Source organism: Penaeus vannamei, chromosome 33 (genome assembly GCF_042767895.1).
Source record: "Penaeus vannamei isolate JL-2024 chromosome 33, ASM4276789v1, whole genome shotgun sequence".
In the NCBI taxonomy this organism is placed as follows: domain Eukaryota; kingdom Metazoa; phylum Arthropoda; class Malacostraca; order Decapoda; family Penaeidae; genus Penaeus; species Penaeus vannamei.
The window spans coordinates 25,840,530-25,855,529 of NC_091581.1; the positions used below are offsets into that span (position 1 = coordinate 25,840,530).

The 15,000-nt window shown below is 49.3% G+C and overlaps 1 protein-coding gene across 1 annotated transcript in view; it reads right to left on the minus strand.

Annotated features, from left to right (window-relative positions):
• The window catches only part of LOC113821433 (murinoglobulin-1-like), a 51,262-nt gene that overhangs the window by 15,317 nt on the left and 20,945 nt on the right, over nucleotides 1-15,000 (minus strand). The window contains exons 8-12 of the mRNA XM_070145276.1: nucleotides 13,629-13,686; nucleotides 11,459-11,603; nucleotides 10,050-10,275; nucleotides 8,035-8,843; nucleotides 581-663 (exon numbers count right to left, since the gene is read on the minus strand). Coding sequence (XP_070001377.1) covers nucleotides 581-663; nucleotides 8,035-8,843; nucleotides 10,050-10,275; nucleotides 11,459-11,603; nucleotides 13,629-13,686 — 1,321 coding nt within the window. The remainder of the gene's footprint in view (nucleotides 1-580; nucleotides 664-8,034; nucleotides 8,844-10,049; nucleotides 10,276-11,458; nucleotides 11,604-13,628; nucleotides 13,687-15,000) is intronic.

Below are 15,000 nucleotides of genomic sequence, written 5' to 3' on the forward strand. Positions count from 1 at the left end.
CTCTCTCTCTCTCTCTCTCTCTCTCTCTCATTCACTCTCCCCCTCTCTCCCTCTCTCTCATCCTCCCTCCCTCTCTCCTCCCTCCCCTTCCCCTCTCATCCTCCCCCCTCTCCTCTCTCATCCTCCTCCCTCCCCCTCTCCCTTTTCCTCATCCTCCCCCTCTCCCTCCCTCCCTCCCCCTTCCCTCTCATCCTCCCCCTCTCCCTCTCATCCTCCCCCTCTCTCTCTCTCCTCTCACCCTTCCCTCTCATCCTCCCTTCCCCTCTCATCCTCCCCTCCTCCCCCTCCTCCCTCCCCCTCTCCCTCTCTCATCCTCCCCCTCTCCCTCCCTCCCTCCCCCTTCCCCTCTCATCCTCCCCCTCTCCATCTCATCCTCCCCTCTCTCTCTCTCCCTCTCTCTCATCCTCCCCCTCTCCCTCCCTCTCTCTCTCCCTCCCCCTCCTCCCTCTCATCCTCCCCCTCTCCCTCTCATCCTCCCCCTCGCCCTCTTCCTCCCCCTCTCCCTCTCATCCTCCCCCTCTCCCTCCCCCTCCCTCCCCTTTTCCCCACATACTGAACAAAAACGATAAAAAATATTTACCTTCAGCACATGCATATTTATTCCACGTTATTTCCCTTTTGAAACCCTCCGCCTCTACGCTTATTGACTTTATCAAGGTATCACTGTACGAAGAGAAAAGAGAATAGTAAAGAAAATGATGATAATTGTTAAGGAAAAGAGAAGGGTTGATAATTGCATCTCGTATCAAAATTATATCCATTTCTCAATGATATGTCATCGATATATCCATTCTAATAATCTTCACACCACCAACGCCCCCATCAACTCCACCACCACACCACCAACAGCATCATCTTCACACCACCATCCACACCACCAACACCAACATCTTCACACCACCATCCACACCATCATCTTCATACCACCAACAACATCATCTTCACACCACCCCACATACTGAACAAAAACGATAAAAAATATTTACCTTCAGCACACGCATATTTATTCCACGTTATTTCCCTTTTGAAACCCTCCGCCTCTACCCTTATGGACTTTATCAAGGTATCACTGTACGAAGAGAATAGTAAAGAAAATGGTGATAATTGTTAAGGAAAAGAGAAGGGTTGATAATTGCATCTCGTATCAAAATTGTATCCATTTCTCAGTGATATGTCATCGATATATCCATTCTAATAATCTTCACACCACCATCAACACCATCATCTTCATACCACCATCAACACCACCACCACACCACCGACAGCATCATCTTCACACCACCATCAACACCACCACCGACGCCCCCATCAACACCACCACCACACCACCGACAGCATCATCTTCACACCACCATCAACACCACCACCGACGCCCCCATCAACACCACCACCACACCACCAACAGCATCATCTTCACACCACCACCACACCACCAACAGCATCATCTTCACACCACCAACATCGCCACCACCGACGCCCCCATCACCTCCACCACCACACCACCAACAGCATCATCTTCACACCACCAACATCGCCACCACCGACGGACCCATCACCTCCACCACCACACCACCAACAGCATCATCTTCACACCACCAACATCACCACCACCGACGCCCCCATCACCTCCACCACCACACCACCAACATCGCCACCACCGACGCCCCCATCAACTCCACCACCACACCACCAACAGCATCATCTTCACACCACCAACATCACCACCACCGACGCCCCCATCAACTCCACCACCACACCACCAACAGCATCATCTTCACACCACCAACATCACCACCAACAGCATCATCTTCACACCACCAACATCACCACCACCGACGCCCCCATCAACTCCACCACCACACCACCAACAGCATCATCTTCACACCACCAACATCACCACCACCGACGCCCCCATCAACTCCACCACCACACCACCAACAGCATCATCTTCACACCACCAACATCGCCAGAACCGACGCCCCCATCACCTCCACCACCACACCACCAACAGCATCATCTTCACACCACCAACATCGCCACCACCGACGCCCCCATCAACTCCACCACCACAACACCAACAGCATCATCTTCACACCGCCATCAACTCCACCACCACACCACCAACAGCATCATCTTCACACCACCATCAACTCCACCACCACGCCACCAACAGCATCATCTTCACACCACCAACATCGCCACCACCGACGCCCCCATCACCTCCACCACCACACCACCAACAGCATCATCTTCACACCACCAACATCGCCACCACCGACGCCCCCATCAACACCACCACCACACCACCAACAGCATCATCTTCACACCACCAACATCGCCACCACCGACGCCCCCATCACCTCCACCACCACACCACCAACAGCATCATCTTCACACCACCAACATCGCCACCACCGACGCCCCCATCAACACCACCACCACACCGCCAACAGCATCATCTTCACACCACCAACATCACCACCACCGACGCCCCCATCACCTCCACCACCACACCACCGACAGCATCATCTTCACACCACCAACATCACCGACGCCCCCATCACCTCCACCTCCACACCACCAACAGCATCATCTTCACACCACCAACATCGCCACCACCGCCGCCCCCATCAACACCACCACCACACCACCAACAGCATCATCTTCACACCACCAACATCACCACCACCGACGCCCCCATCAACACCACCACCACACCACCAACAGCATCAACTTCACACCACCACCACACCACCAACAGCATCATCTTCACACCTCCAACATCGCCACCACCGACGCCCCCATCAACACCACCACCACACCACCAACAGCATCCTCTTCACACCACCAACATCGCAACCCCCGACGCACCCATCAACACCACCACCACACCACCAACAGCATCATCTTCACACCACCAACATCGCCACCACCGACGACCACATCACCTCCACCACCACACCACCAACAGCATCATCTTCACAACACCAACATCGCCACCACCGACGCCCCCATCAACACCACCACCACACCACCAACAGCATCATCTTCACACCACCAACATCGCCACCACCGACGCCCCCATCACCTCCACCACCACACCACCAACAGCATCATCTTCACACCACCAACATCACCACCACCGACGCCCCCATCAACACCACCACCACACCACCAACAGCATCATCTTCACACCACCAACATCGCCACCACCGACGCCCCCATCAACACCACCACCACACCACCAACAGCATCATCTTCACACCACCAACATCACCACCGCCGACGCCCCCATCAACACCACCACCACACCACCAACAGCATCATCTTCACACCACCAACATCGCCACCACCGACGCCCCCATCAACACCACCACCACAGCACCAACAGCATCATCTTCACACCACCAACATCGCCACCACCGACGCCCCCATCAACACCACCACCACACCACCAACAGGAGCATCTTCACACCACCAACATCACCACCACCGACGCCCCCATCAACACCACCACCACACCACCAACAGCATCATCTTCACACCACCAACATCGCCACCACCGACGCCCCCATCAACACCACCACCACACCACCAACAGCATCATCTTCACACCACCAACATCGCCACCACCGACGCCCCCATCAACACCACCACCACACCACCAACAGCATCATCTTCACACCAGCAACATCGCCACCACGGACGCCCCCATCAACACCACCACCACACCACCAACAGCATCATCTTCACACCACCAACATCGCCACGACCGACGCCCCCATCAACTCCACCACCCCACCACCAACAGCATCACCTTCACACCACCAACATCGCCACCACCGACGCCCCCATCAACTCCACCACCACACCACCAACAGCATCATCTTCACACCACCAACATCACCACCACCGACGCCCCCATCAACACCACCACCACACCACCAACAGCATCATCTTCACACCACCAACATCGCCACCACCGACGCCCGCATCACCTCCACCACCACACCACCAACAGCATCATCTTCACACCACCATCAACAGCATCATCTTCACAGCACCAACATCACCACCACCGACGCCCCCATCAACTCCACCAGCACACCACCAACAGCATCATCTTCACACCACCAACATCGCCACCACCGACGCCCCCATCAACTCCACCACCACACCACCAACAGCATCATCTTCACACCACCAACATCGCCACCACCGACGCCCCCATCACCTCCACCACCACACCACCAACAGCATCATCTTCACACCACCAACATCACCACCACCGACGCCCCCATCAACACCACCACCACACCACCAACAGCATCATCTTCACACCACCAACATCGCCACCACCGACGCCCCCATCAACACCACCACCACACCACCAACAGCATCGTCTTCACACCACCAACATCACCACCACCGACGCCCGCATCAACACCACCACCACACCACCAACAGCATCATCTTCACACCACCAACACCCCCACCACCCACGCCCCCATCAACACCACCACCACACCACCAACAGCATCATCTTCACACCACCACCACACCACCAACAGCACCATCTTCACACCACCAACATCGCCACCACCGACGCCCCCATCACCTCCACCACCACACCACCAACAGCATCATCTTCACACCACCAACATCACCACCACCGACGCCCCCATCAACTCCACCACCACACCACCAACAGCATCATCTTCACACCACCAACATCGCCACCACCGACGCCCCCATCAACTCCACCACCACACCACCAACAGCATCATCTTCACACCACCAACATCGCCACCACCGACGCCCCCATCAACACCACCACCACACCACCAACAGCATCATCTTCACACCACCAACATCGCCACCACCGACGCCCCCATCAACTCCACCACCACACCACCAACAGCATCATCTTCACACCACCAACATCGCCACCACCGACGCCCCCATCAACTCCACCACCACACCACCAACAGCATCATCTTCACACCACCAACATCGCCACCACCGACGCCCCCATCACCTCCACCACCACACCACCAACAGCATCATCTTCACACCACCAACATCGCCACCACCGACGCCCCCATCAACACCACCACCACACCACCAACAGCATCATCTTCACACCACCACCACACCACCAACAGCATCATCTTCACACCACCAACATCGCCACCACCTGCGCCCCCATCAACTCCACCACCACACCACCAACAGCATCATCTTCACACCACCAACAGCATCATCTTCACACCACCATCAACTCCACCACCACACCACCAACAGCATCATCTTCACACCACCAACAGCATCATCTTCACACCGCCATCAACTCCACCACCACACCACCAACAGCATCATCTTCACACCGCCATCAACTCCACCACCACACCACCAACAGCATCATCTTCACACCACCAACATCCATCACCTCCACCACCACACCACCAACAGCATCATCTTCACACCACCAACATCACCACCACCGACGCCCCCATCAACTCCACCACCACACCACCAACAGCATCATCTTCACACCGCCATCAACTCCACCACCACACCACCAACAGCATCATCTTCACACCACCATCAACTCCACCACCACACCACCAACAGCATCATCTTCACACCACCATCAACTCCACCACCACACCACCAACAGCATCATCTTCACACCGCCATCAACTCCACCACCACACCACCAACAGCATCATCTTCACACCACCATCAACTCCACCACCACACCACCAACAGCATCATCTTCACACCACCAACAGCATCATCTCCACACCACCATCAACTCCACCACCACACCACCAACAGCATCATCTTCACACCACCATCAACTCCACCACCACACCACCAACAGCATCATCTTCACACCACCATCAACTCCACCACCACGCCACCAACAGCATCCTCTTCACACCACCAACATCGCCACCACCGACGCCCCCATCAACTCCACCACCACACCACCAACAGCATCATCTTCACACCGCCATCAACACCACCACCACACCACCAACAGCATCCTCTTCACACCATCAACTCCACCACCACACCACCAACAGCATCATCTTCACACCACCATCAACTCCACCACCGACGCCCACATCAACTCCAGCACCACACCACCAACAGCATCATCTTCACACCACCAACATCGCCACCACCGACGCCCCCATCAACTCCACCACCACACCACCAACAGCATCATCTTCACACCACCAACATCGCCACCACCGACGCCCCCATCACCTCCACCACCACACCACCAACAGCATCATCTTCACACCACCAACATCACCACCACCGCCGCCCCCATCAACACCACCACCACACCACCAACAGCATCATCTTCACACCACCAACATCGCCACCACCGACGCCCCCATCACCTCCACCACCACACCACCAACAGCATCATCTTCACACCACCAACATCACCACCACCGACGCCCCCATCAACTCCACCACCACACCACCAACAGCATCATCCTCACACCACCAACACCGCTACCACCGACGCCCCCATCAACTCCACCACCACACCACCAACAGCATCATCTTCACACCACCAACATCGCCACCACCGACGCCCCCATCAACTCCACCACCACACCACCAACAGCATCATCTTCACACCACCAACATCACCACCACCGACGCCCCCATCAACTCCACCACCACACCACCAACAGCATCATCTTCACACCACCAACATCACCACCACCGACGCCCCCATCAACTCCACCACCACACCACCAACAGCATCATCTTCACACCACCAACATCGCCACCACCGACGCCCCCATCAACTCCACCACCACACCACCAACAGCATCATCTTCACACCACCAACATCGCCACCACCGACGCCCCCATCAACACCACCACCACACCACCAACAGCATCATCTTCACACCACCAACATCACCACCACCGACGCCCCCATCACCTCCACCACCACACCCCCAACAGCATCATCTCCACACCACCAACATCACCACCACCGACGCCCCCATCAACTCCACCACCACACCACCAACAGCATCATCTTCACACCACCAACATCACCACCACCGACGCCCCCATCAACACCACCACCACACCACCAACAGCATCATCTTCACACCACCAACATCGCCACCACCGACGCCCCCATCAACTCCACCACCACACCACCAACAGCATCATCTTCACACCACCAACATCGCCACCACCGACGCCCCCATCAACACCACCACCACACCACCAACAGCATCATCTTCACACCACCAACATCACCACCACCGACGCCCCCATCACCTCCACCACCACACCACCAACAGCATCATCTTCACACCACCAACATCACCACCACCGACGCCCCCATCAACTCCACCACCACACCACCAACAGCATCATCTTCACACCACCAACATCGCCACCACCGACGCCCCCATCAACTCCACCACCACACCACCAACAGCATCATCTTCACACCACCAACATCGCCACCACCGACGCCCCCATCACCTCCACCACCACACCACCAACAGCATCATCTTCACACCACCAACATCACCACCACCGACGCCCCCATCAACTCCACCACCACACCACCAACAGCATCATCTTCACACCACCAACATCACCACCACCGACTCCCCCATCAACTCCACCACCACACCACCAACAGCATCATCTTCACACCGCCATCAACTCCACCACCACACCACCAACAGCATCATCTTCACACCGCCATCAACTCCACCACCACACCACCAACAGCATCATCTTCACACCACCAACATCACCAGCAACAGCATCATCTTCACACCACCAACATCACCACCAACAGCATCATCTTCACTCCACCACCACACCACCCATAACATCATCTTCACACTACCATCAACTCCACCACCACACCACCATCAACACCACCACCACACCACCAACAGCATCATCATCACACCACCATCAGCTCCAACACCACACCACCACCACAACACCACCGGCTAGCCTTACCTCCTCTCGACCCTCTCCTCGCCCCCTCCCCCGCACTGCCCCGGGATGGTGTTGTCCGCGAGAGCCAAGACGGTGAGGTTGACGTCTCCGAGAACCAGCGGTCGGATGAGGATGGTGAGAACCGCCTTCTCCTTCGCTCCCAGGCAGGTCGTCCTCTGGTTTTTGGGCCTCGTCGGGTTCTCGTCGTCTCGGTCTCTTCGCCGCGGGTGGTTCTCGTTCCCTTGGCCCCTTCCTCGCGGGTGGTTCTCGCCGTCTCGGTCTCTTCCTCGCGGGTGGTTCTCGTCCTCCCAGCCTCTTCCCCGGGGGTGGTTCTCGTCCTCTCGGCCCCTTCCTCGCGGGTGGTTCTCGTTCCTTTGGCTTCTTCCTCGTGGGTGGTTCTCGTTCTCTTGGCTTCTTCCCCGCGGGTGGTTCTCGTCCTCCCAGCCTCTTCCCCGGGGGTGGTTCTCGTCTTCTCGTTCTCTTCCCCGCGGGTGGTTCTCGTCGTCTCGGTCTCTTCCCCGGGGGTGGTTCTCGTCTTCTCGGCCCCTTCCTCGCGGGTGGTTCTCGTTATCTCGGCCTCTTCCCCGGTTCACGGTTCGTCTGGGTCTCGGCTCCTCCGTGGCCATTCTGCGTTCGCGGTCGTTGTTGCAGGCGGGGTCGTTCAAGTCCGACAGCAGGGGTTCGATTCCGGTCAAGTTGACGAATTTGTAGGCGACGTCCCGGTCGACGTCATCCTCGAACGTCGTCTTTCTCTCCGGCGATCTCCCTCCGGCGTCAAGGTCGTCCTCTACCACTTCGAAATCGGGGCTCTCCTTAAGGGTCACTCGTACCTGAAGGAGGAGGAGGGGAAGTCTGGGGGGAATGTAAGGATCGAGAAAGGTTGAAATCCTAGGGAAGGGGCGTCCCTCCCTCCATCCCTCTCCTTTTTCCCTCCCTCCCTCCATCTGTCTTCTGCTCCCTCCTCCCTCCCTTCTTCCCTCCATCTATCCCTCTCCCTCCCCCACCCTCCCTCCTCCTTCCTCTCCCCTCTCCCTCCCTCCCTCCCTCCTCTCCCCTCTCCCTCCTCTCCCTCTCCCTCCCTCCCTCCTCTCCTCTCACCCTCTCCCTCCCTCTCTCCATCTGTCCCTCTCCCTCTCCTTCCCTCTCTCCTCTCCCCTCCTCCCTCCCTCCCTCCATCTATCCTTCTCCCTCTCCCTCCCTCCCTCCTCTCCCCTCTCCCTCCATCCCTCCTCTCCCATCACTCTCCCTCTCCCTCCCTCCCTCCTCTCCCCTCTCCCTCCCCTCCTCCCTCCATCCCTCTCCCGCTCCCTCCCTCGTTCCCTCCATCTATCCCTCTGTTATAAAGCTGCGAGGTTTGGTTTCGAAAATGTCGTCTGTTTGTTATTGTATTTATTGTTTATCTGGCTATGGGGAAGGTCAGTCATACGATCTGATTTACTCACTGTATCTCATTGAAACTACTTACTTGTAATTACTTAGAGGAAATGACTTGTTTACTTACAGAAAAAGACCCTTAGACTCAGGACACTAACTTTTGTTTACTGACATATGGAAGAGGGTCTACTTGCAGAGAGCGTTTATTTTTACTAATATTTTTTCCGCGACAAAATATCTCAACTCCGTCTCGTTCCTCTGTCTCATTCCTTCTCCCTCTCCCTCCCTCTCCGTCTCCCCCTCCCTTCGTCTCTCCTCTCCCTCTCCCTCCCTCCTCCATCCATCTCTCTCTATGTCCCTCTCCCTCTTCTCCCTCCCTCCCTCCTCTCTTCCTCCTCCCTCCCTCCCTCCCTCCCTCCCTCCCTCCCTCTCTTCCTCCCTCCATCCATCTCTCTCCCTCCCTCTCCCTCCTCTCCCTCCCTCCTAACCCTCTCCATCCCTTCCTTCCTCCTTCTCCTTCTCCCTCTCCCTCCCTTCTTCCCCTCTCCCTTCTTCCTTCCATCTGCCCCTCTCCCTCTCCCTCTCCATCCCCCCTCTCCCTCCCTCCCTCCCTCCCTCCCTCCCTCTCCCTCTCCCTCCTCCCTCCCTCCCCACCAACTCACCGGCAAGGGCTGATCGAGGTAGTTAAAGACGGAGATCTTGACGGGGAGGACCTCGCCTCGCTTGACGGAGGGCGGGAGGGTCAAGTCCGAGAAGAAGGGCGTGAAGCTGGTGATGGTCGCCCGCTCGGACACCCCCACGCCCTTCTCCGGGTGGGCGCACACGGCCTTGCCCACCCACTTGGTGATGGTGCCGGGGAGGCGGAGCTGTCGGACCAGTCCTGTCGGGCTGGAACATGGCGGGTGCTTTGGTATTATTATTATTATTATTTTGTATCTATTTATATATATTTTTTATTTATCATTCTTATCATTATTACTATTGTTATTATTATTATGATCATTATTATTATTATCATCATTATCATCAGATATTATTACTATTGTTGTTATTATTATTATTATTATTATTATTATTATTATTATTATTATTATTATTATTATACTATTATTATTATTATCATTATTACTATTATGATCATTATTATTATCGTTATTATTATTTTTGTTATTATTATTATTGTTATTATTGTTATTATTATTATAATTTTTATTATTCTATCATTATTATCATTACTATTATTTTCATCATTATTGCTATTGTCATTACTATTCTTATCATTATAGGAGAAAAAAGAGGAGGAGGGAGAGGATGTAGATTACGAAAATAGTGAATAGAAGGTATATTAGAAAAAAACAAGAAAAAATATAATAAAATGAGAGGAGTAAGACAAAATAAAATGAAAGGAAATTATAAAGAAAATGAACAAATAAGTGAAAATACACAAACGGAAAAATATACTAAATGAGAATGGAATGAGAATGGATGAAAAAACACAAGGAAGCGAAGAATCGAAAAAACAAACAAACAAATAAAGTAAACAAAAGGCACAATTATGAAGAATAACAATAAAACGTAAAAAAATGGATAGAGTTATATAGATGCATTGATAAATTGATAGATAGATAGATAGATAGATAGATAGATAGAGAGAGAGAGAGAGAGAGAGAGAGAAAGAGAGAGAGAGAGTGAGAGAGATAGAGAGAAAGAGATAGACAGAGACAGACAGAGAAAGAGAGAGAGAGCGAGAGAGAGAGAGAGAGAGAGAGAGAGAGAGAGAGAAAGAGAGAGAGAGAGTGAGTGGGTGAGAGAGAGAGAGAGATTCAAATAAAGAAAAAGGACAAGAGAGAGAGAGAGACAAAAAAAAAAAAAAATACACAAAAGAGAGAAAAACCAAAACCGAAAAACAAACAAACAAACAACAGTAACAACAAACAAACAACAACAACAACAACAACAAACAAACAAAAACAAAACCAAACAAACACCACCACCACCACCAAAAACAAAAAAACAAACACAACAACAACAACAAACAAACCAACAACGACAACAAAACCACTCCACTCACGGCACAGTGAAGAGTTCCCACAGCCAAGTCTCGGGAAAGTGTGTTCGAGGCTCCTTATCGGACTCGGACGTTCCGAATGGGTGGCCTTTTGGCTTCGTTCTCTCCCAAGAAGGCCCCTTGAAACCCCACGGAAAGTTGTAGGTGTCTGAAGGAAAATGCGCGTGAGAGAAATTATGATGATAATTAGCGATGGAGGAAAAGGGAATGATAATTAGGAGGGAGGGAGGAAGAGGGAGTGAGGGATGATGATAAATAGTAATAATAATGATAATTAGTGAAGAAGGGAATAAATTGTGGGATTGATGATTAGCGATGGAGGAAAAGAACTGGGGAAGTGATGATTAGCGATGGAGGAAAGGAACTGGGGAAGTGATAAAGGAAGGGAATTGTGGGAATAATGATAAAGGAAAGATTCTGTGGAAATGATAATTAGTTGAAGAAAGGAATAAATTGTGGAAATGATGATTAGCGAAGAAGGGAATGAATAGTGGGAATGATAATTAGCGATGGAGGAAAAAGGAACTGGGGAAGTAATAATTGCTGATGAAGGAAAGGAATTGTGGGAATAATGATAAAGGAAAGATTATGTGGAAATGATAATTAGTGAAGGGAATAAACTGTGGGAATGATAATTAGCTATGGAGGAAAAAGGAACTGGGGAAGTGATAATTGCTGATGAAGGAAAGGAATTGTGGGAATAATGAAAAAATAAAGATTCTGTGGAAATGATAATTAGTTGAAGAAAGGAATAAATTGTGGAAATGATGATTAGTGAAGAAGGGAATAAATTGTAGAAATGATATTTAGTTGAAGAAAGGAATAAATTGTGGAAATGATGATAAGTGAAGAAGGGAATAAATTGTGGAAATGATAATTAGTTGAAGAAAGGAAAAAATTGTGGAAATGTTAATTAGCGATGGAGGAAAGACAGTGGAAATGATAATTAGTGAAGAAGGAAAGAAACTGTGGGAATGATGATTATTAATAAAGGGAATCAATTATGGAAATATTAGCTATTGATAAAGGAAATAAAGTATGGAAATAAGTACTGAAAAAGGAAAGTGAGGATTATTGATAAATAAGGGGAATGATAAAGGAAGGAAATGATGAATAGAAATGATGATTGTTGATAAGGGGGAAAAAATCATGATAAAGATGATTGTTGATACGGAAAAATATAATATTTATAATTCCCATTCTCTTTAAATGATAAAATGTAGACATACTGATATAAAGTTATACTACAATACATTTACATGAAGATTAAGATACGATATCGAAAGAGAGAGAGAGAGAGAGAGAGAGAGAGAGAGAGAGAGAGAGAGAGAGAGAGAGAGAGAGAGAGAGAGAGAGAGAGAGAGAGAGAGAGAGAGAGAGAGAGAGAGAGAGAGATGGGAAGACTGAGTGAGAGAGAGAGAGAAAGAGAGAGAGAGAGAGATGGGAAGATGAGTGAGAGAGAGAGAGAGAGAGAGAGAGAGAGAGAGAGAGAGAGAGATGGAAGAGAGAAAGAGAGAGAGAATATTGATGAATATTTAGAAAATTAAACTACATTTCTAAGTAAATCAATAAAACAAAATATATAGATGATTTATAAAGATAGTGACAGTAATGATGAAAAATATACGCTAAAGAATTTCAAACAAGAAAAAGAAAATGAATTTAATATCTTGAATATGAATATCACAATCTTAATATGCACAAATAATATTTCTCATATCCTATTTTTTGACTTTGTTATTAGTAGTAATACTGCTATAACAATCTTAATATCCAAAAATAATATTTCCCAAATCCAAACTTTTTTCCCCATAATTCACATGAATTATGAAAAAAAAAAAAAATATATATATATATATATTGTATATATATATATATATATATATATATATATATATATATATATATATATATATATATATATATATATATATATATATATATATTTTTTTTTTTTTATTTATAATTCATGTGAATTAAGGGGAAAAAAGTTTGGATTTGGGAAATATTATTTTTGGATATTAAGATTGTTATATTATTACTAATAATAACAGTCAAGGATTAGGATATGAGAAATATTATTTGTGCATATTAATTTTTTTTGTATTTTTTTCTTTTCTTTTCTTTTCTTTTTTTTTCTTTTCTTTTTCTTAAATTCTAAATGCGTCCGTACCTTCTTCACAGGGTCTCGTCTCAATAATCTGGTCAGTAAGGACATACAGACCCGAATCCTGAAATGATTATGTTGGGTTAGGATATGTTGGGTTAGGATGTGTTGGGTTGGGTTAGGATATGTTGGTTTAGGATGAGTTTTAGGATGTGTTGGGTTGGTTTAGGATGTGTTGGGTTGGGTTAAGGTATGTTGGGTTGGTTTAGGATGTGTTGGGTTGGGTCAGGATGTGTTGGGTTGGGTTAGGATGTGTTGGGTTGGGTTAGGATGAGTTGGGTTGGGTTAGGATGTGTTGGGTTGGGTTAGGATGTGTTGGGTTGGGTTAGGATGTGTTGGGTTGGGTTAGGATGTGTTGGGTTGGGTTAGGATGTGTTGGGTTGGGTTAGGATGTGTTGGGTTGGGTTGGGTTTTGATATGTTGGGTCGGGATGTGTTGGGTTGGGTTAGGATACGTTGGGTTAGGATGTGTTGGGTTAGGATATTCTAAGGAAGGATGTGTTGTGTTGGGTTAGATGTATGGTTATTAGGATGTGTTGGGTTGGGTTAGGTGCATGTTGGGTTGGGTTAGATGTGTTGGGATGTGTTAGGTTGGAGTTAGGAGATGTGTTGAGATAAGGTTGGGTTAGGATGTGTTGGTATTAGTTAAGTTTAAATTAAGAATTGTGAAGAAATATATTGGTTGGGTTAGGATGTGTTGGGTTGTTAGATGTGTTGGGTTGGGTCAAAGGGATGTGTTGGGTTGCTAGGAAATGTTAATAGGTTAGGATGTGTTGGGTTGGGTTAGGCTATTGTAGGGTTGGAATTAGAATATATTGGGTTGGGTTGGGTTAGATTAGTTGGGTTAGCTTTTGAAATGTTGTCAAATGTGTTGGGTTGGGGCCAAATACGTTAGGGTTAGAATGTGTTGGGTTAGGATATTGGGTTAGGGTTAGATGTGTTGTCAGTTAAATTAAAATGTGTTGGATAAATGGGTATATTAAATTAAATTAAATATGTGTTGGGTTGGCTTAGGATGTGTTGGGTTAGGTTTATGTTGTGTTGGTTTAGGATGAGTTGGTATGCTAAATTCGAATGTGTGGGTTAGATTTAAAGTTAGGAATGTGTTGGGTTTGGTTAGGTTTTGATATGTTAAATTAGAATATGTTGGGTTAAGTTAGGGATACGTTGGGTAAGATATGGTTGGGAATTAAATCTAGGGATATGTTGGGTTAGGGTCAGGAATATATTAAATTAAATTAAAGATATGTGTTAAATTGAAATTAAGGTATAGCTAGATGTAAATTGGGTATGGGTTAGGATGTGTTGGGTTAAATTAAGATATGTTAGGGTTGGGTTAGGGTCAGACATGTTAGGTTAAATTAGAATGTGTTGGGTTG